General features: G+C 47.9%; 1 protein-coding gene across 3 annotated transcripts in view; it reads left to right on the forward strand.

Moving 5' to 3' along the window:
- canx (calnexin) overlaps positions 1–22488 on the forward strand; it is an 85497-nt gene that overhangs the window by 30844 nt on the left and 32165 nt on the right. For all 3 annotated transcript variants that reach the window (XM_070877978.1, XM_070877980.1, XM_070877979.1), the window contains exons 4-7: positions 7849–7907; positions 8643–8784; positions 16728–16809; positions 20989–21181. In XM_070877978.1, the coding sequence (XP_070734079.1) occupies positions 7849–7907; positions 8643–8784; positions 16728–16809; positions 20989–21181 (476 nt within the window). The remainder of the gene's footprint in view (positions 1–7848; positions 7908–8642; positions 8785–16727; positions 16810–20988; positions 21182–22488) is intronic.

A 22488-nucleotide genomic window follows, 5' to 3' on the forward strand; every position in this document is an offset into this window, starting at 1 on the left:
ACCCGAAATGCAGAGGCCGCGTAGGTTAACCAGCTTCCCACTGGTTCTGTAGTTTAGTTCCACTCCAGCGGGGAGCTTGTTGATTGTGAGGTGGAGCATGGCGGCGAGGAAGATTGAGAAGAGGGTTGGAGCGATGACGCAGCCCTGTTTGACCCCGGTCCGGACGTGGATTGGGTCTGTAATGGAAATGCTGGTAAGGATCACTGCCTGCATGTCATTGTGAAACAGGCGAAGGATGTTGATAAACTTTTGGGGGCATCCGAAACGGAGGAGGACGAACCATAGACCCTCACGGTTGACAGTGTCAAAGGCTTTTGTAAGATCGAAAAAGGCCATGTATAAGGGCTGGCGCTGCTCCCTGCATTTTTCCTGCAACTGTCGCGCTGCAAAGATCATGTCTGTTGTGCCCCGTAGGGGATGAAATCCGCATTGTGATTCCGGGAGGAGCTCCTTGGCCACAGGGAGAAGACGATTGAGGAGAACTCTAGCGACAACGTTCCCAGTGGCTGATAGCAGGGAGATTCCCCTGTAGTTGCCGCAGTCGGACTTGTCCCCTTTTTAAAAAAAAAATGGTCACAATCATTGAATCTCAAATCTCCCGACATGCTCTCCTCCCTCCAGATGAGAGAGATGAGGTCATGTATCCGCGCCAACAATGCCTCTCCGCCATACTTAAATCACATGGTATTGGGGGTAATGTACTGACGTGGAAAGAACTGGTTGGCAGACAGGAAGCAGAGAGTCGGGATAAACGGGTCCTTTTCAGAATGGCAGGCAGTGACTAGTGAGGTGCCGCAGGGCTCAGTGCTGGGACCCCAGCTCTTTACAATATACATCAATGATTTAGATGAAGGAATTGAGTGTAATATCTCCAAGTTTGCAGATGACGCTAAGCTGGGTGGCGGTGTGAGCTGTGAGGAGGATGCTAAGAGGCTGCAGGGTGACTTGGCCAGGTTAGGTGAGTGGCAGATGCAGTATAATGTGGATAAATGTGAGGTTATCCACATTGGTGTCAAAAACGTGAAGGGAGAATATTATCTGAATGGTGGCAGGTTAGGAAAAGGGGAGGTGCAACGAGACCTGGGTGTCATGGTACATCAGTCATTGAAAGTTGGCATGCAGGTACAGCAGGTGATGAAGAAGGCAAATGGCATGTTGGCCTTCATAGCTAAGGGATTTGAGTATAGGAGCAGGGAGGTCTTACTGTACAGGGCCTTGGTGAGGCCTCACCTGGAATATTGTGTTCAGTTTTGGTCTCTTAATCTGAGGAAGGACGTTCGCTGCACTCACTCAATAGCAAGAAGGTTCACCAGACTGATTCCTGGGATGGCAGGACTGACTTATGAGGAGAGACTGGATCAACTGGGCCTGTATTCACTGGAGTTTAGAAGAATGAGAGGGGACCTCATAGAAACATATAAAATTCTGACAGGACTGGACAGGTTAGATGCAGGAAGAATGTTCCCGATGTTGGGGAAGTCCAGAACCAGGGGACACAGTCTAAGGATAAGGGGTAGGCCATTTAGGACTGAGATGAGGAGAAACTTCTTCACTCAGAGTTGTTAACCTGTGGGATTCTCTACCGCAGAGAGTTGTTGATGCCAGTTCATTAGATATATTCAAGAAGGAGTTGGATATGGTCCTTACGGCTAAAAGGATCAAGGGATATGGAGAGAAAGCAGGAAAGGGGTACTGAGCGAATGATCAGCCATGATCTTATTGAATGGTGTTGCAGGCTCGAAGGGCCTACTCCTGCACCAATTTTCTATATTTCTATGTACAGACCCAATTCATGTCCAGACCGGGGTCAAACAGGGCTGTGTCATCGCTCCAACCCTCTTCTCAATCTTTCTCTCTGCCCTGCTCCACCTCAGTAAACGAGCTCCCCGCTGGAGTGGAACTAATCTACAGAACCAGTGGGAAGCTGTTTAACCTACGCCACCTCCAGGCCAGGTCCAAGATCACCCCAACCTCTGCTGTTGAGCTATCGTACATGGACGATGCCTGCGCCTGCGCACATTCTGAGGCTGAACTCCAGGATATAGTTGATGTATTCACTGAGGCATATGAAAGCATGGGCCTTACGCTTAACATCCGTAAGACACAGGTGCTCCACCTGCCTGTCCTTGCCCCCCCGTCATCAAGATCCACGGCGCGGCTCTGGACAACGTGGACCATTTCCCATATCTCGGGAGCCTCCTATCAACAAAGGCGGACATTGATGCGGAGATTCAGCATGGCCGCCTGCGGAAAAGAGTGTTCGAAGACCAGGCCCTCAAATCTACCACCAAACTATGGTCTACAGGGCTGTAGTAATACCTGCCCTCCTGTATGGGTCTGGGGCATGGACGATGTATAGAAGGCACCTCAAGTCGTTGGAGATACATCACCAACGATGTCTCCACAAGATCCTACAAATCCCCTGGGAGGACAGATGCACCAACATCAGTGTCCTCGTCCAGGCTAACATTCCCAGTATTGAAGCACTGACCACACTCGATCAGCTTCGCTGGGCAGGCCACATAGTTCACATGCAAGATACGAGACTCCCTAAGCAAATGCTTTATGCGGAGCTCCTTCATGGCAAACGAGCCAAAGGTGGACAGTGGAAACGTTACAAGGACACCCTCAAAGCCTCCCTGGTAAAGTGCGACATCACCACTGACACCTGGGAGACCCTGGCCGAAGACCGCCTGAGGTGGAGAAAGTGCATCTTTGAATCTCAACCTGTGAGTGTGAAGAGGTTAAGAGCAGGCAGCGGAAGGGGCATTCGGCAAATCAGTCCCCCCCCCACCCCTGTTAAATGTCTGTCCCACCTGTGACCGGGTCTGTGGCTCTCGTATTGGATTCCCATATTCAGCTACCAAAGGACTCGCTTTAGGAGTGGAAGCAAGTCTTCCTCGATTCCGAGGGATTGCCTATGATGATGATGGTGAGAATGTGGAACTCGCTGCCACAGGGAGTGTTTGAGCTGAATAGCAGAGATGCAGTGAAGGGGAAGATAAATCAACACTCAAAGGAGCAAGGAATAGAAGGATATGGGGTGAGGTGGGGAGGAGGCTGGTGTGGAGCGTAACACCGACATGGACCGGATGGGCTGAATGGCCTGTTTCTGTACTATTTAATTTTGATACAAGGGTTCTATCAAACCCAGCTTTGGGAGTAGTGTGTTACATTGGGAATGTAGACGCAAATACATCCATCTGTGTGATGGTGGCTGAGAGCGCCATTGAAGGATGCGTGAGAGCAGGGTGAGAAATCGTACCCTTTGGGACCCACCCAACAGAGATGGCATTACTTCCCAAACTCCAGGAAATTGGGATTCAGGTGCAGCGTCCAAAATCCGAAGTTCCGGGATCAGGACTCCAGACCAACTGGTGGCAGGGTGGTCCGGAATCCGGACCCTGCCGACCTCGCGGCCTCCTCACCGGCCCACCCGAACACCGTTGCCCGGCAACCCGAATAGCTCTTCGGTGGGCACCCCCCCGCCCCCCTTTCTGACGTTCCGAAATCTGGAAATACCCAAGCCTGGACTCGGGTGTTTCCGGATTTGTGACGTCAAAGATGTTTCGGAATCCGGAATGGCCTCGGTCCCGAGGGTTCCGGATTTGCGACGCTGCACCTGTATATGGTTAGGGTGGGTCGGCTGAGTATGCCTAGTGATTCATCAGGCTTTCATCGTGCCATGGAGAGTTTCTCCCCCTGCCCAAATTTATTTTTTAATTCACAGGACGTGGGCGTTGCCGGCAAAGCTGGCATTTATTGCCTGACCCTAATTGCCCGTCGATACAACTGAGTGGCTCGCGAGACCGTTTGAGGGCAGTTAAGAGTCAACCACATTGCTGTGGGTCTGGAGTCACATACAAAACAAGAAATTGGAGCAGGCGTAGGCCACTTGGCTCCTCGAGCCTGCTCCGCCATTCAATGCTGGTCTGATCTTGGGTAAGGACGTCAGATTTCTTTCCCTGAAAGGACTTGAGCGAACCATTACAGGGTCACCATTAATGCTGCTAGCTTGTTCCAGATTTATTTAATTAACGCTGTAAATTCCCCAGCTGCCGTGGTGGGATTTGAACTCCTGTCTCTGGATCATTAGTCCAGACCTCTGGTTTACTAGTCCAGTAACATAACCACTATGCTACCGTACCCAGTGGATGCTTTTTAAATTCTTGTTGCCTCAGCAACAAATTATATTGATAGTGACTTTAAACGTAATAAATAGCCGAAGGTGCTTGACATACGGGCATTTGGGAAACTGATGCCCCGTGGCGACAAGTGAGGTTAGGAGCGATAACTAGAAGTTTAGTTGTTGAAGAGATTTTTGGGGGTGAGGGTAGAAAGCCAGGCTGGTGAGGCGAAAGAAGATGGGGGTACACAAAAGGTCAGAGGAACAGAGATCTGGAGGCGGACGGAGGAGTTGAGGTTAGTCATGACATCATCTGAGGAATAGGATGAGCGTAGATGGACTTGTTGTCGCACCTTCATAACTAGCGCACTCCTCTCAGTCAGAAGCTTGTGGGTTCAAGTCTCACTCTGGGGACTCCAGAAACGCAATTGAGGCTGACGCTCCCAGTGCACTAGGGGAGTGCTGCGCTGTCGGAGGGGCCGTACTGGGGGAGTGCTGCGCTGTCGGAGGGGCCGTACTGGGGGAGTGCTGCGCTGTCGGAGGGGCCGTACTGGGGGAGTGCTGCGCTGCTGGAGGGGCCGTACTGGGGGAGTGCTGCGCTGTCGGAGGGGCCGTACTGGGGGAGTGCTGCACTGTCGGAGGGGCCGTACTGGAGGAGCGCTGCACTGTCGTAAGAACATAAATAGGTACAGGAGTAGGCCATATGGCCCCTCGAGCTTGCTCCGCCATTCAATAAGATCATGGCTGATCTGATCATGGACTCGGGTCCACTTCTCCGCCCGTTCCCCATAACCCCTTATCCCCTTATCGTTTAAGAACCTGTCTATTTCTGTCTTAAATTTATTCAATGTCCCAGCTTCCACAGCTCTCTGAGGCACCGAATTCCACAGATTTACAACCCTCAGAAGAAATTTCTCCATCTCAGTTTTAAATGGGTGGCCCCTTATTCTAAGATCATGCCCTCTAGTTCTAGTCTTCCCCCATTAGTGGAAACATCCTCTCTGCATCCACCTTGTTAAGCCCCCTTATAATCTTACATGTTTCGATAAGATCACCCTTCATTCTTCTGAGGAGGGGCAGTACTGAGGGAGTGCTGCACTGTCGGTGGTGCTGTCTTTCGGATGAGACTGAGACCCTGTCTGCCCTCTTGGGTGGACGTACGAGATCTCGTGCTATTTTGAAGAAGAGCAGGGGAGTTCTCCTGCGTCCTGGCTAATAATCACTCAAAAGCATCTGGGTGGGTGGGGGAGGGGGGGGAAACAGATTATGTGGTTATTATCACGTTGCTGTTTGTGGGACCTTGCTGTGTGCAAATCCACTGACCACATTTCAAAAAAGTACTTTGGCTGTAAATCACTGCAGGACATCCTGAGGCCAGGAAAGTGTTGGAGTGGAAATTGGATCACAAACTTACATTTGTAGCATTTTCAAGATACACATTAGAAACATCCTGCATTGGGGAAAAAATAACTTGTTGGTACACAGCCAAGTGTTTCACTGGCTGATCATGGGCCAGTGCATATCTACGATGAGTCACAACAACTCCTTTGGGAGTCCTTCATTACCATCAACATAGATTTTTGTTTTGGCTTTGGCCTGATTGAGAGGCAGCGCATTCGCAGAGCTCCTGGCTTGTACCACTGCTGCAAATCACGTAATCCCTTTTTTATGGATGATTTGATGTACCCAACGCGAACGTGTCAAACAAATCTCCCATCGTGTTGCTTCACTGAGCACCTGCAGTCCTGGCTGCCTCGCTCTGTCTGCAGCTGTGAACCTGCAGTATTATCGCAAACTGACTGACCTGATGCACACCCTGAAATGACAATCGCAGTGAAGCCCACTTCTCTTCCTGCCCGAGTTTCCCTGCACACAGCAGCACATAAGAATTAGGAGCAGGAGTAGGCCATACAGCCCCTCTGGCCTGCTCCACCATTTAATAAGGTCATGAACTTCTACATGATCGGGACCCGGGAGAGGCGAGGGCCATGGGGCAGCACGGGCCCAGCCCACACTGCGATATGTGTGCACACTAGGTCCGTGCAGCAGAGCAGGTCTCCAGTTGTCCTGGTTAACCTTTGCCACTGGACCAAGACCTAGCTCTGTCAAGCCCGTGTGGTGGCTGGTGTGCAACGGTCACCCCACGTTAAAAAAATCCACCCACAGGCATCTTCCACCCTTCAGGATCTGGAATATTAGGTACTTCATTGAAACACCTGTGAACTCATCCCTTTTTGGCTTGGAAGCAAGTCATCCTCGCTTCGAGGGACTGCCTAGGATGATGATGAACTTCTACATAAGCTCCACTTTCCCACCCTATCCCCATATCCCTTGATTCCCCGAGAGTCCAAAAATCTATTGATCTGAGCACAGTCATTAGGAGTGTGGCCAATCATATGTGTGGTTACAGCACAGAAGGAGGCCATTCGGTCCATCGAGCCCGTGCCGACTATCTGCAAGAGCCCTTCTGCCAGTACCACTCCCCCCCCCCCCCCCCCCGCCCTTTCCCCATAGCCCTGTAAATTATTTTCCTTCAGGCACTTCTCCAACTCCCTTTTGAAAGCCGTGAATAAGTCTGCCTCCACCGCTCTTTCAGGCAGTGCATTCCAGATCTTAACCACTCGCTGCGTTTAAAAAAAAAAAATAAAAAAAAATGTTTTTCCTCCATGTCGTCTTGGGTTGTTTTGCCAATCACCTTAAATCTGTAGCCTCTGACCCTTCCGTCAATGGGAACAGTTTCTCTCAACTCATCATTTTCACCCCTTCCAACCTGATCTCCCCCTGACCTTCACATATAGGGACATAGGATTTGCTAGATGAGGGGACTTCAAGGTCCATCGAGTTCGCCTTATACCACCCTGGTAGTCCCACGATACAACAATAATGGCGTTGTTGACCAGTCACAGCAATCAATCTCTACCAACGAGTGTACAACAGACCCAGACATGCGGTGAGGAAAACCCGCCAGTGGTGGAGAGCTTTGGAGACCACGGGTCCACAGTGACCTGTTTCCCCCCCCCCCCCCTCCCCGAGCTCATTTCACTCACCACACGTCATGTCCCAAACTACTTAGATGCCGCATCCCAAAATATTTTCTGAAAGAAATGTATCCGATTTGGATTTCAATTAATTGACGCTATTTGCTTCCACCCACTCCCGAGGCAGCCTGTTCCTCAATTGACCACTCGCTCACTCTTTCCGCAAATTAGTTTTGAATTTGACCCCCAGTAAGCGCAACCAGAACTGAACGCAGTTACTCCAGCTGGGATCTGACCAAGACTCTGTACAGCTGAAACATAGAAAATAGATACAGGAGTAGGCCATTCGGCCCTTCGAGCCTGCACCGCCATTCAATAAGATCATGGCTGATCATGCAACTTCAGTACCCCATTTCTGCTTTCTCTCCATACCCTTTGATCCCTTTAATCATAAGGGCCATATCTAACATCTGAAGCATCGCTCCCTCCCCTTTGGTATTCCAGCCCCTCCCCCTCTCCTCGAGATAAAGGCAACATTCCATTAGCTTTTTCGATGACTTTTTGGACCCGTGACACCTTCGCGAACGGTGAACATAACCTTTTGTTCTTCAAGGATGGTTGAACTTCGAGCCAGTTGCGTCAAGCAGATGACGGAAAGCTGTCTCGTGTCACCACAAATGTGTCTGGAGATTTGAGCCTGCACAGTGTTGCCATTTGCTTATTCATGTTCTCTTCACGTTGTAGCTGGATCGTCTCCAAGGCCAAAAAGGAAGACACCGATGAAGATATTGCAAAATACGACGGTGAGAGAATTTTCTCTGCGTTTTGACGCAGTTTTGTATGTGTGCATGTGATGTTTATTCGGTGAGTGTGTTCAGTTCCAGACCCTGCCCCTCGGGGAGGGTATATCTGCCTCGGAGGGGCAGATTCACCAGAATGATACCTGGGCTAAAGGGGTTAAAAAATGAGACTAGGTTTGCATAAACCGGCACCTTCGGGAAAGAATATGGGGTGTGGGGAGGAACGCCCCTCACAAAACTAGTAGGGGTGGTGTGGTGGGGGCACTCGGATGGTATTGGTTGGGGGCTACTCTGTGGATATTGGCCTGGAGAGGGAGGTGGGCGGGCATGAGAAGGATATTGGGAAGGGTTAGGGGACAACTAGGAAGATACTGGGGGGTGTGGGGGCTACTCGTGGTATTGGGTAGGTTACGGGGTTATTGGGGAGGGTGGTGGGTTTTGAGGGTAGGGGGTTATGGGGTATTGAGGTAAGGATAGGTTATTGAAGGTATTAGGGGTGACAGTTGGGTGTGAGGTGGGGGTAGGTTACGGGGGTATTTGGGGGCTAAGTTACGGGGGTACTGAGGGGGTGAGTTATGGGGGTGTAGATAGGTTATGGGGATATTGGGGTGGGGGTAGGTCACAGGCGTACTAGGGGGGTGGGGGCCTGGGGCAGTTTAATCGGAGGATATCAGGATGAGTAGGTTGGTAAGTAACCACAAGATGATGACAAGTTCTTGTGTTTTCTGTTTTTTTCAGGCAAGTGGGAGGTGGAAGACATGAAAGACACCAGGCTTCATGGGGACATGGGGCTGGTTCTCAAAACCCGTGCTAAGCATCACGCAATCGCGGCATTGATGGACCAACCATTCTTGTTTGACAGCAAGCCACTTTTCCTCCAGTAAGTGTGTCCTAATCACTAATGTGTTGAAATATGTTTTCAATGTGTATGTGACTCGTTAGATTGTAGGCAATGGTTCCTGGATCTTCACTGCGTCCCAGTGTTGGGATTGAAGACTCCAGGATCCTCAGCAGGACGATCTGATCGATGTGTGATGCACAGTGAGCTTTATGAATCATTCTTTGAAGGTAGCAGGCCAAGTCGAGAAGGCTGTTTTTTAAAAAAGCATTTGGGATCCTGGGCTTTATTATTAGAGGAATAGAGCGCATAAGAACATAAGAAACAGGAGCAGGCCATACGGCCCCTCGAGCCTGCTCCGCCATTTAGTACGATCATGGCTGATCCGATCATGGACTTAAGTCCACTTCCCTGCCTGCTCTCCATAATCTTTATTCCCTTATCATTCAAAAAACTGTCTATCTCTGTCTTAAATTTATTCAATGTCCCGGCTTCCACAGCTCTCTGAGTCAGCGAATTCCACAGATCCACAACCCTCTGAGAGAAGAATTTTCTTCTCCTCTGTTTTAAATGGGCGGCCCCTTATTCTAAGATCATGCTCTCTAGTTCAAGTCTCCCCTGTCAGTGGAAACATCCTCTCTACATCCACCTTGTCAAGTCTCCTCATAATCTTATACATTTCGATAAGATCACCTCTCATTCTTCTGAATTCCAATGAGTAGAGGCCCAACCTACTCAACCTTTCCTCATAAGTCAACCCCCTCATCTCCGGAATCAACCTAGTGAACCTTCTCTGAACTGTCTCCAAAGCAAGTATATCCTTTCGTAAATATGGAAAACAAAACTACACGCAGTACTCCAGGTGTGGCCTCACCAATACCCTGTGCAACTGTAGCAAGACTTCCCTGCTTTTATACTCCATCCCCTTTGCAATAAAGGCCAATATTCCATTGGGCTTCCTGATCACTTGCTGTACCTGCATACTAACCTTTTGTGTTTTATCACAAGTGCCCCCCAGGTCCTGCTGTACTACAGCACTTTGCAAACTTTCTCCATTTAAATAATAACTTGGTCTTTGACTTTTTTTTTCTGCCAAAGTGCATGACCTCACACTTTCCAACATTATACTCCATCTGCCAAATGTTTGCCCACTCACTTAGCCTGTCTATGTCCTTTTACACATTTTTTGTGCCCTCCTCACACATTGCTTTTCCTCCCATCTTTGTATCGTCAGCAAACTTGGCTACGTTACACTCAATCCCTTCTTCCAAGTCGTTTATATAGATTGTAAATAGTTGGGGTCCCAGCACTGATCCCTGCGGCACCCCACTGGTTACTTTGCCAACCTGAGAATGAAACATTTATCCCTACTCTGTTTTCTGTTCGTTAGCCAATCCTCTATTCATGCTTAATATATTACCCCCCAACCCCGTGAACTTTTATCTTGTGCAGTAACCTTTTATGTGACGCCTTGTCAAATGCCTTCTGGAAGTATAAATACACCACATCCACTGGTTCCCCTTAGCCACCCTGTTCATTACATCCTCAAAGAATTCTATTTGTCAAACATGACTTCCCCTTCATAAATCCAAACTGATTCTGCCTGTCTGAATTTTGCTTTACAAAGTGTCCTGCTAAACCTTTATAAATCACTGGTTAGGCCTCAGCTGGAGTATTGGGTTCAATTCTGGCCACCACACTTGGGAAGAATTTTAAGGCCATAGAGCGGGTGCAGAGGAGATTTACTAGAAGGTGTATCAGGGACTTCAGTTACATGGAGAGAGTGGTGAAACTGGGGTTCTCCTTGGAGCAGAGAAGTTTAGGAGGAGATTCTATAAGAGGTGTTCAAAATCATTTTCTTTTCTATATCAATAAGTAACCTTTAGCATTGTTGCCAATTTAAGTTAATCTAAGGGTTAAGACATGGCAGGAGAGCTCGGACATGTGTAATGCTCCTCCTGTACTATGTGGGAAGCCAGGGACGCTTCCGGTGTCCCTGACGACTACATGTGCGGGAAGTGTATCCGCCTGCAGCTCCTGACGGACCGCATTGCGGCACTGGAGCTGCGGGTGGATTCACTCTCTGGAGCATGCACGATGCTGAGAATGACTTGAATAGCACGTTTAGCGAGTTGGTCTCACCGCAGGTAAAGGGTACACAGCCAGATAGTAAATGAGTGACCAACAGGAAGAGCAGTGGAAGGAAGGTAGTGCAGAGATCCCCTGCGGTCATCCCCCTGCAAAACAGATACACTGCTTTGGGTACTGTTGAGGGGGATGACTCATCAGGGGAGGGCAGCAGCAGCCAAGTTCATGGCACCGTGGCTGGCTCTGCTGCACAGGAGGGCAGGAAAGAGAGCTATAGTGATAGGGGATTCGATTGTAAGGGGAATAGATAGGCGTTTCTGCTGCTGCAATTGCGACTCCAGGATGGTATGTTGCCTCCCTGGTGCAAAGGTCAAGGATGTCTCGGAGCAGGTGCAGGACATTTTGAAAAGGGAGGGTGAACAGCCAGTTGTCGTGGTGCATATAGGTACCTACGATATCGGTAAAAAACGGGATGACGTCCTGCGAGACGAATTTAGGGAGCTAGGAGCTAAATTTAAAAAGTAGGACCTCAAAAGTAGTAATCTCAAGATTGCTACCAGTGCCACGTGCTAGTCAGAGTAGGAAGCGCAGGATAGCTCAGATGAATACGTGGCTTGAGGAGCGGTGCAAAAGGGAGGGATTCAAATTCCTGGGATGGAACCGGTTCTGGGGGAGGTGGGACCAGTACAAACCGGACGGTCTGCACCTGGGCAGGACCGGAACCAATGTCCTAGGGGGAGTGTTTGCTAGTGCTGTTGGGGAGGAGTTAAACTAACATGGGAACCTATGCACGGAGACAGAGGGAAATAAAATGGAGGCAGACGCAAAAGATAGAAAGGAGAATCGTAAAGTTGGAGGGCAGAGAAACTCGAGGCAAAAAACAAAAAGGGCTACATTACAGCAAAATTCTAAAGGGCAAAGTGTGTTAAAAAGACAAGCCTGAAGGCTCTGTGCCTCAATGCGAGGAGTATTCGGAATAAGGTGGACGAATTAACTGCGCAGATAGCAGTTGAAGGAAATTATGTAATTGGCATCACGGAGACATGGCTCCAGGGTGACCAAGGCTGGGAACTCAACATCAAGGGGTATTCAACCTTTAGGAAGGATAGGCAGAGAGAAAAGGTGTTGCTGGTTAAATAGGAAATTAATGCAATAGTAAGGAGGGACATTAGCTTGGATGATGTGGAATCGGTATGAGTGGAGCAGCGGAATACCAAAGGGCAGAAAACGCTAGTGGGAGTTGTGTACAGACCACCAAACAGTAGTAGTGAGGTTGGGGACAGCGTCAAACAAGAAATTAGGGATGCATGCAATAAAGGTACAGCAGTTATCATGGGCGACTTTAATCTACATATTGATTGGGCTAACCAAACTGGTAGCAATGCGGTGAAGGAGGATTTCCTGGAGTGTATTAGGAATGGCTTTCTAGACCAATATGTCGAGGAACCAACTAGAGAGCTGGCCATTCTGGACTGGGTGATGTGAATTAAGAAGGGACTAATTAGCAATCTTGTTGTGCAAGGCCCCTTGGGGAAGAGTGACCATAATATGATAGAATTCTTTATTAAGATGGAGAGTGACACAGTTAATTTGGAAACTAGGGTCCTGAACTTGAGGAAAGATAACTTCGACGGTATGAGGTGTGAATTGGTTAGAATTGACTGGGAAAGGATACTTAAAGGGTTGACGGTGGATAAGCAATGGAAAACATTTAAAGATCACATGGATGAACTTCAGCAATTGTACATCCCTGTCTGGAGTAAAAAATAAAACTGGGAAGGTGGCTCAACTGTGGCTAACAAGAGACATTAAGGATAGTGTTAAAACCAAGAAAGAGGCATATAAATTGGCTAGAAAAAGTAACAAACCTGAGGACTGGGAGAAATTTAGAATTCAACAGAGAAGGACTAAGGGTTTAATTAAGAGGGGGAAAGAGTACGAGAGGAAGCTTGCAGGGAACGTAAAAACTGACTGCAAAAGCTTCTATAGATATGTGAAGAGAAAAAGATTAGTGAAGACAAACGTAGGTCCCTTGCAGTCAGAATCAGGTGAATTTATAATGGGGAACAAAGAAATGGCAGACCAATTGAACAAATACTTTGGTTCTGTCTTCACGAAGGAAGACACAAATAACCTTCCGAAAGTACGAGGGGACAGTGGGTCTAGTGAGAATGAGGAACTGAAGGATATCCTTATTAGCCGGGAAATTGTGTTCGGGAAATTGATGGGATTGAAAGCTGATAAATCCCTGGAGCCTGATAGTCTGTATCCCAGAGTACTTAAGGAAGTGGTCCTAGAAATAGTGGAAGCATTGGTGATCATTTTCCAACAGTTTATCGACTCTCGATCAGTTCCTATGGACTGGAGGGTAGCTAATGTAACACCACTGTTAAAAAAGGAGGGAGGGAGAAAACGGGTAATTATAGACCGGTTAGCCTGACATCAGTAGTGGGGAAAATATTGGAATCAATTATTAAAGATGAAATAACAGCGCATTTGGAAAGTGGTGACAGGATCGGATCAAGTCAGCATGGATTTATGAAAGGGAAATCATGCTTGATGAATCTTCTGGAATTTTTTGAGGATGTAACTAGCAGAGTGGACAAGGGAGAACCAGTGGATGTGGTGTATTTGGACTTTCAAAAGGCTTTTGACAAGGTCCCACAAGAGATTAGTGTGCAAAGTCAAAGCGCATGGTATTGGGGGTAATGTACTGGCGTGGATAGAGAACTGGTTGGCAGACAGGAAGCAGAGAGTCGGGATAAACGGGTCCTTTTCAGAATGGCAGACAGTGACTAGTGGAGTGCCGCAGGGCTCAGTGCTGGGACCCCAGCTTTTTACAATATACATCAATGATTTAGATGAAGGAATTGAGTGTAATATCTCCCAAGTTTTCAGATGACACTAAGCTGTGAGGGGGACACTAAGAGGCTGCAGGGTGATTTAGACAGGTTAGGTGAGTGGGCAAATGCATGGCAGATGCAGTATAATGTGGATAAATGTGAGGTTATCCACGTTGGCGTCAAGAACGTGAAGGGAGAATATTATCTGAATGGCGGCAGATTAGGAAAAGGGGAGGTGCAACGAGACCTGGGTGTCATGGTTAATCAGTCATTGAAGGTTGGCATGCAGGTACAGCAGGCGGTGAAGAAGGCAAATGGTATGTTGGCCTTCATAGCTAGGAGATTTGAGTATAGCAGCAAGGAGGTCTTACTGCAGTTGTAGAGGGCCTTGGTGAGGCCTCACCTGGAATATTGTGTTCAGTTTTGGTCTCCTAATCTGAGGAAGGATGTTCTTGCTATTGAGGGAGTGCAGCTAAGGTTCACCAGACTAATTCCAGGGATGGCTGGACTGTCATATGAGGAGAGACTGGATCAACTGGGCCTTTATTCACTGGAGTTTAGAAGGATGAGAGGGGATCTCATAGCAACGTATAAGATTCTGACGGGACTGGACAGGTTAGATGCAAGAAGAATGTTCCCGATGTTGGAGGTCCAGAACCAGGGGACGTAGTCTTAGGATAAGGGGTAGGCCATTTAGGACCGAGATGAGGAGAAATTTCTTCACTCAGAGTTGTTAAGAGTTTTTAATGCCAGTTCATTGGATATATTCAAGAGGGAGTTAGATATGGCCCTTGCGGCTAAGGGGATCAAGGGGTATGGAGAGAAAGCAGGAAAGGGGTACTGAGGGAATGATCAGACATGATATTGAATGGCGGTGCAGGCTCGAAGGGCCGAACGGCCTACCCCTGCACCTAGTTTCTATGTTTCTATCATGAAGGCTTTTGATAGTTAATGAGGAGAAACCACTTCCAGTGGCAGAATTGTTAGCAACCAGAGGACACAGATTTAAGGTGATTGGCAAAAGGACCAGAGGCGATATGAAAGTTGGGGAGTTGTTACGTTCTGGAACGCGCTGCCTGAAAAGATGATGGAAGCAGATTCAATAGTAGCTTTCAAAAGAGAATTGGATGTGAGAAGGACATTTTCAGGGCTACATAGGAAACGAGCAGGACGGAGTGGGACTAATTGGATAATTCTTCAAAGAGCTGGCACAGTGGACGAAAGGCCTCCTGTGTTGTAAGGTTCCGTGATTTTTCTATGGAAATTCAAGTCGTATCATTGATATTTACTGAGGACTGTGGGGTCACGGTGAGCTAGAACATTTATTTAATATCTGGGACTTGAACCGAAGAATGGATGGAAGTTTTGTCTCCAACTGCAGTAGAGAATTTGAGTGAAATAAGTTTGGTGTCTTGGTCTAGTTCGAGTGGGGCTAAAAGAGGAGACTGACCACCAGTTCGCCAGGAATTGGCAGTCTAACTTGGGACCGAGTGTAATGTAGCCAAGTTAGCTGACGATACAAAGATGGGAGGAAAAGCAATGTGTGAGGAGGACAAAACAATCTGCAAAAGGACATAGGCAGGCTAAGTGAGTGGGCAAAAATTTGGCAGATGGAGTATAATGTTGGAAAGTGTGAGGTCATGCACTTTGGCAGAAAAAATCAAAGAGCAAGTTATTATTTAAATGGAGAAAGATTGCAAAGTGCTGCAGTACAGCGGGACCTGGGGGTACTTGTGCATGAAACACAAAAGGATAGTATGCAGGTACAGCAAGTGATCAGGAAGGCCAATGGAATCTTGGCCTTTGTTGCAAAGGGGATGGAGTATAAAAGCAGGGAAGTCTTGCTACAGTTATACAGTGCATTGGTGAGGCCACACCTGGAATACTGCGTACAGTTTTGGTTTCCATATTTACGAAAGGATGTACTTGCTTTGGAGGTAGTTCAGAGAAGGTTCACTCGGTTGATTCCGGAGATGAGGGGGTTGACTTATGAGGAAAGGTTGAGTAGGTTGGGCCTCTACTCATTGGAATTCGGAAGAATGAGAGGTGATCTTCTCGAAACGTATAAGATTGAGGGGGCTTGACAAGGTGGATGCAGAGAGAATGTTTCCACTGATGGGGGATACTAGAACTAGAGGGCATGATCTTGGACTAAGGGGCCGCCCATTTAAAACTGAGATGAGGAGAAATTTCTTCTGAGGGTTGTAAATCTGTGGAATTCGCTGCCTCAGAGAGCTGTGGAAGCTGGGACATTGAATAAATTTAGACAGAGATAGACCGTTTCTTAACCGATATGGGGTTATGGGAAGCGGGCAGGGAAGTGGACCTGCGTCCATGATAGGATCAGCCAAGATCGTATTAAATGGCGGAGCAGGCTCGAGAGGCCGTATGCCCTACTCCTGCTCCCATTTCTTATGTTCTTAACTTGCTGGTCGTAAACAGCCAATGTGTGACGGGGGGAGGAACGTTGATGACCCGGAATTTGCAGTGGGTAATAATGGCGAACATAACCCAAGAAAATAACAAGAAATAGGAGCAGGAGTCGGCCATTTGGCCCCTCGAGCCTACTCCGCCATTCAATAAGATCATGGCTGATCTGATTATGGACTCAGCTCCACTTCCCCGCCCGCTCCACATAACCCCTTACTCCCTTACCACTCTCAAATCTGTCTATCTCCGTCTTAAATATATTTAATGACCCAGCCTCCACAGCTCTCTGGGGCAGAGAATTCCACAGATTTACAACCCTCTGAGAAGAAATTCCTCCTCATCACAGACTTAGTTTTAAATGGGCGGTCCCTAATTCTATGTCCCCTAGTTCTAGTGGTTGTGAAAGGTGTGATATAAATCTAAGTGTTTCTTTCTTTACTAATACCAAAGATTTATTTTTATAGAGCTTGGTTCGGTATCTGTAAGTGCGATTACACAGGGGCAGCACTGAGGGCGGTTGTTAGACTTGCAGAAGTTGTTAGAAGTGCAAATAATTAACGCTTAAGTGTAAAATATTTTAGCTTGAAAATTGATTGTTTTTTCTCTATAAATTTACCTTTTCAGGTACGAGGTGAATTTTCAGAATGGAATTGAATGTGGTGGCGCATATATTAAGCTACTGTCGCAAACCAAAGACTTAAATCTGGTGAGTGAGATTTGGTTTCACTGCATGTGTTACGGGAATAGCCGGTGACGGAATCGCTGCAGCTGAGGATCATCTTCGTGTCCAATTGAAATTGTCAACCTTGAGTCCAGTGTCCTGATCCAAATGAAATAAGAACATAAGAACATAAGAATTAGGAACAGGAGTAGGCCATCTAGCCCCTCTTGCCTGCTCTGCCATTCAACAAGATCATTGCTGATCTGGCCGTGGACTCAGCTCCACTTACCCGCCCGCTCCCCATAACCTTTAATTCCCTTATTGGTTAAAAATCTATCTATCTGTGACTTGAATACATTCAATGAGCTAGCCTCAACTGCTTCCTTCGGCAGAGAATTCCACAGATTCACAACCCTCTGGGAGAAGAAATTCCTTCTCAACTCGGTTTTAAATTGGCTCCCCTGTATTTTGGGCTGTGCCCCCTAGTTCTAGTCTTCCCGACCAGTGGAAACAACCTCTCCGCCTCTATCTTGTCGATCCCTTTCATGATTTTAAATGTTTCTATAAGATCACCCCTCATCTTTCTGAACTCCAACGATAAAGACCCAGTCTACTCAATCTATCATCATAAGGTAACCCCCTCATCTCCGGAATCAGCCTAGTGAATCGTCTCTGTACCCCCTCCAAAGCTAGTATATCCTTCCTTGAGTAAGGTGACCAAAACTGCACGCAGTACTCCAGGTGCGGCCTCACCAATACCCTGTACAGTTGCAGCAGGACTTCCCTGCTTTTGTACTCCATCCCTCTCGCAATGAAGGCCAACATTCCATTCACCTTCCTGATTACCTGCAAACTAACTTTTTGGGATTCATGCACAAGGACCCCCAGGTCCCTCTGCACCTCAGCATGTTGTAATTTCTCCCCATTCAAATAATATTCCCTTTTACTGTTTTTTTTTCCCAAGGTGGATGACCTCACACTTTCCGATATTGTATTCCATCTGCCAAACCTTAGCCCATTCGCTTAACCTATCTAAATCTCTTTGCAGCCTCTCTCTGTCCTCTACAACACAATGCAATGCGCTGGGGGAGTGTCTGAGGGGGGCGGAGCCGGGGGCGTGTCTGAGGGGGGCGGAGCCGGGGGCGCGTGTCTGAGAGGGGGCGGCGCTGGGGGAGTGTCGGAGGGGGAGTGTCGCACTGTCGGAGGGGCAATCTTTCAGATGAGACGTTAAACCAAATCCCTGAAGAATGTTAAAAGATCCCATGGCGACTATTTTGAGGAGCAGTGGGGTTCTCCCGGTATCCTGGCCCAATATCCCTCGACCAACACAACTAAGAAAACAGACTATTTGTTTGTGGGAGCTTGCTGTGTGAAAATTGGGCTGCTGCTTTTCCTACATTACAACAGTGACTACGCTTCAAAAAGTAATTCATTGGCTGTAAGTTGCTTTGGGACAACCCAAGGTTGAGAAATGTGCTAAATAAACCCAAGGACTGGAGTGAGGGAATATTGGCGGTGCATTCGTTTAATAATATTACCAGAAGTAGTTTAGTGTCGATGCCTCATTCGTAAGCAATTGTACTGTGATTGCATTTGAAGTTTCGCTCGACTATGTTTTACTTGGGATCAAACCACGACCTTCCTGGGGTGTATATCTTGGGACCATGTCAACTGTTATGTTTAGCCACTGATGGGGCATGTTTAACTAAACACAGCAGCAGCTTCTTACCAATTCTGTCTTGGTCAGTGATTGAGGCTCTTGTTATATTGAGCGGTACAACATGCCTGAAGCGTACTATCCAATCGTCTCATGGGGAGTATTTAGCAACAGCCACTTGCTGTTTGCCTCTCCACCGCGATGGCTCATCTGATCCCAGGAATCAGTCTGGTGAACCTTCGCTGCACTCCCTCTAGTGTTTTGCGATAGATGAACATGTACCCTGATACCGCAATATGGTTTTGTGTTCTCCGTCTTTTCCGAGGACTCAATCCACTTTTACCTTCCTCTCTCTTCCCCCCCCTTTCTCTCTTTCCCCCCCCCCTTTCTCTCTTTCCCCCCCCCCTTTCTCTCTTCCCCCCCCCCTTTCTCTCTTTCCCCCCCCCTTTCTCTCTTTCCCCCCCCCTTTCTCTCTTCCCCCCCCCTTTCTCTCTTCCCCCCCCCTTTCTCTCTTCCCCCCCCCTTTCTCTCTTCCCCCCCCCCTTCTCTCTTCCCCCCCCTTTCTCTCTTCCCCCCCCCTTTCTCTCTTTCCCCCCCCCCTTTCTCTCTTTCCCCCCCCCCCTTTCTCTCTTTCCCCCCCCCTTTCTCTCTTTCCCCCCCCCTTTCTCTCTTCCCCCCCCCTTTCTCTCTTCCCCCCCCCCCCCTTTCTCTCTTCCCCCCCCTTTCTCTCTTCCCCCCCCTCTCTCTTCCCCCCCCTCTCTCTTCCCCCCCCCTCTCTCTTCCCCCCCCCTCTCTCTTCCCCCCCCTTCTCTCCCCCCCCTTTCTCTCTTCTCCCCCCCCCTTTCTCTCTTCTCCCCCCCCTTTCTCTCTTCTCCCCCCCCCTTCTCTCTTCTCCCCCCCTTCTCTCTTCTCCCCCCCCCCTTCTCTCTCCCTTCCTTCCCCCCCCTTCTCTCTCCCTTCCTTCCCCCCCCTTCTCTCTCCCTTCCTCCCCCCCCTTCTCTCTCTCTTCCTCCCCCCCTTCTCTCTCTCATAAGAGCATAACAATTAGGAACAGGAGTTGGCCATACAGCCCCCGAGCCTGCTCCGCCATTTAATAAGATCACGGCTGATCTACCTCAGCTCCTTTCCTGCCCTATCCCTTGATTCGCTTAATATCCAAAAATTTATCAATCTCATAAATATACTCAACGACTGAGCCTCCGAGGCAGAGAATTCCAAACATTCACCACCCTCTGAGTGAAGAAATTTCTCCTCATCGGAGTCCTAAATGGCCGAGCCCTGGTTCTAGACTCCCCAGCCCGGGGGAAACACCCTCCCTACATCTACCCTGTCAGAATTATGTATGTTTCAATGAGATCACCTCTCATCATCTCAACTTGAATATAGGCCTAGTCTGCTCAATCTCTCGTCATAGGACAATCCCCCCATCCCAGGAATCAGTCTGGTGAACCTTCGTTGCACTCCCTCTATGGCAAGTATATCCTTCCTTATGTAAGGAGACCAAAACTGTACACAATACTCCAGGTGTGGTCTTACCAGGGCCCGATATAATTGCAGTATGACATCTTTACTCTTGTACTCCAATCTTTACTGTTTTAGTCTTCATCCACCTTTTTTAGAAGGTGATCAATCTGTTGCTCTTTAATCCCTTCACTTTCTTTATTCATTCACGGGATGTGGCTATTGCTGGCAATGCCGGCATTTATTGTCCATCCTAAATTGCCCTTGGGAGGCTTGCTGGGCCATTTGTTGGTCGCATGTTGGTCAGACCGGGTAAGGGCGGCAGATTTCCTTCCCTAAAGGACATTAGTGAACCAGTTGGGTTTTTAACGATAATCCGGTAATTCCATGGTTACCATCATTGATACTACCCTTTTATTCCAGGTTTCATTCAATTAACTAAATTTAAATTCCCCAGCAGCCGCGGTGGGATTTGAACTCCTGTCTCTGGGTCAGCAGTCCAGGGCTCAGTTCACCAGTCTGATTCCCGGGATGACAGGACTGACATATGAAGAAAGACCGGATCGACTAGGCTTGTATTCCGTGGAATTTAGATGAATGAGAGGGGATCTCATAGAAACATATAAAATTCTGAAGGGACTGGACAGGTTAGATGCAGGAAGAATGTTCCCGATGTTGGGGAAGTCCAGAACCAGGGGTCACAGTCTAAGGATAAGGGGTAAGCCATTTGGGACCGAGATGAGGAGAAACTTCTTCACCCAGAGAATTGTGAACCTGTGGAATTCTCTACCACAGAAAGTTGTTGAGGCCAGTTCATTAGATATATTCAAAAGAGAGTTAAATGTGGCCCTCGTGACAAAAGGGATCAAGGGGTACGGAGAGAAAGCAGGAATGGGGTACTGAAGTTGCATGATCAACCATGATCATATTGAATGGTGGTGCAGGCTCGAATGGCCTAATCCTGCGCCTATTTTCTTATGTTTCTATGGTTCAGTAACAGAACCACTGAGCTATCCTCCTCCTCATCTTCCAAGCTTTGCCTCTGGCTACAATGGACTTGGATCTATTGACAAATTCTAATTTGGTTGCTTATCTTTCCTCCGTAGGAGAAGTTTTACGACAAAACTCCGTACACCATCATGTTTGGCCCAGACAAGTGTGGCGAAGATTACAAACTCCACTTCATCTTCAGGCACAAGAACCTCAAAACGGGAGAGTACGAGGAGAAACACGCAAAACGCTCTGATGTGGACCTGAAAAGCTATTACACCGACAAGAAGACTCACCTCTACTCGCTAGGTATTTACACGGGCGGTCCCTGTTTATCAGTAGCTCTGTCCACACTAATGGAACTTTGCTAGAAAGACCTGCATTTGTAGAGCGCCTTTCACACCACTTTTGAAGTCTACTCATCAATGTTCCCCCTAATTTATTTTGGATGCGCGGTTAGGAACATAATAAGGAGCAGGAGTCGGCCACACGACTCCTTGAGCCTGCTCCGCCATTCAATAAGATCACGGCTGATATCGACCTCTCAACTCCACTTTCCCGCCCGATCCCCATATCCCTTGATTCCCCGAGATTCCAAAAATCTACCGATCTCAGCCTTGAATATATTCAGAGACTGAGCATCCACAGCCCTCTGGGGCAGAGAATTCCAAAGATTCACCACCCTCTGAGTGAAGAAATCCCTCCATCTCAGTCCTAAATGGCCGACCCCTTCCCCTCAGACTGTGACCCCTGGGGAAACACCCTCTCTGCATCTACCCTGTCAATCCCCCTCAGAATCTTGTACGTTTCAATAGAGATCACCTCTCATTCTTCTAAACTCCAAGATGAGTATAGGCCTAAACTGCGCAACCTTTCTTTCTAAGACAACCCTTTCATCTCAGGAATCAACCTCGGGAACCTTCTCTGAACTGCCTCCAATGCAAGTATATCACTCCTTAAATAAGACGTTAACATTCAGGAAGGATAGAATAAAAGGAAAAGGAGGTGGGGTAGCATTGCTGGTTAAAGAGGAGATTAATGCAATAGTTAGGAAGGACATTAGCTTGGATGATGTGGAATCTATATGGGTAGAGCTACAGAACACCAAAGGGCAAAAAACGTTAGTGGGAGTTGTGTACAGACCTCCAAGCAGTAGTAGTGATGTTGGGGAGGGCATCAAACAGGAAATTAGTGGTGCATGCATCAAAGGTGCAGCAGTTATCATGGGTGATTTTAATATGCACATAGATTGGGCTAACCAAACTAGAAGCAATACGGTGGAGGAGGATTTCCTGGAGTGCATAAAGGATGGTTTTCGAGACCAATATGTCGAGGAACCAACTAGGGGGAGGCCATCTTAGACTGGGAGTTGTGTAATGAGAGGGGATTAATTAGCAATCTCGTTGTGCAAGGCCCCTTGGGGAAGAGTGACCATAATATGGTGGAATTCTACATTAGGATGGAGAATGAAACAGTTAATTCAGAGACCATGGTCCAGAACTTAAAGAAGGGTAACTTTGAAGGTATGAGGCGTGAATTGGCTAGGATAGATTGATGAATGATACTGAAGGGGTTGACAGTGGATGGGCAATGGCAGACATTTAGAGACCGCATGG

The sequence above is a fragment of the Pristiophorus japonicus genome, chromosome 4 (genome assembly GCF_044704955.1).
Source record: "Pristiophorus japonicus isolate sPriJap1 chromosome 4, sPriJap1.hap1, whole genome shotgun sequence".
Classification (NCBI taxonomy): domain Eukaryota; kingdom Metazoa; phylum Chordata; class Chondrichthyes; family Pristiophoridae; genus Pristiophorus; species Pristiophorus japonicus.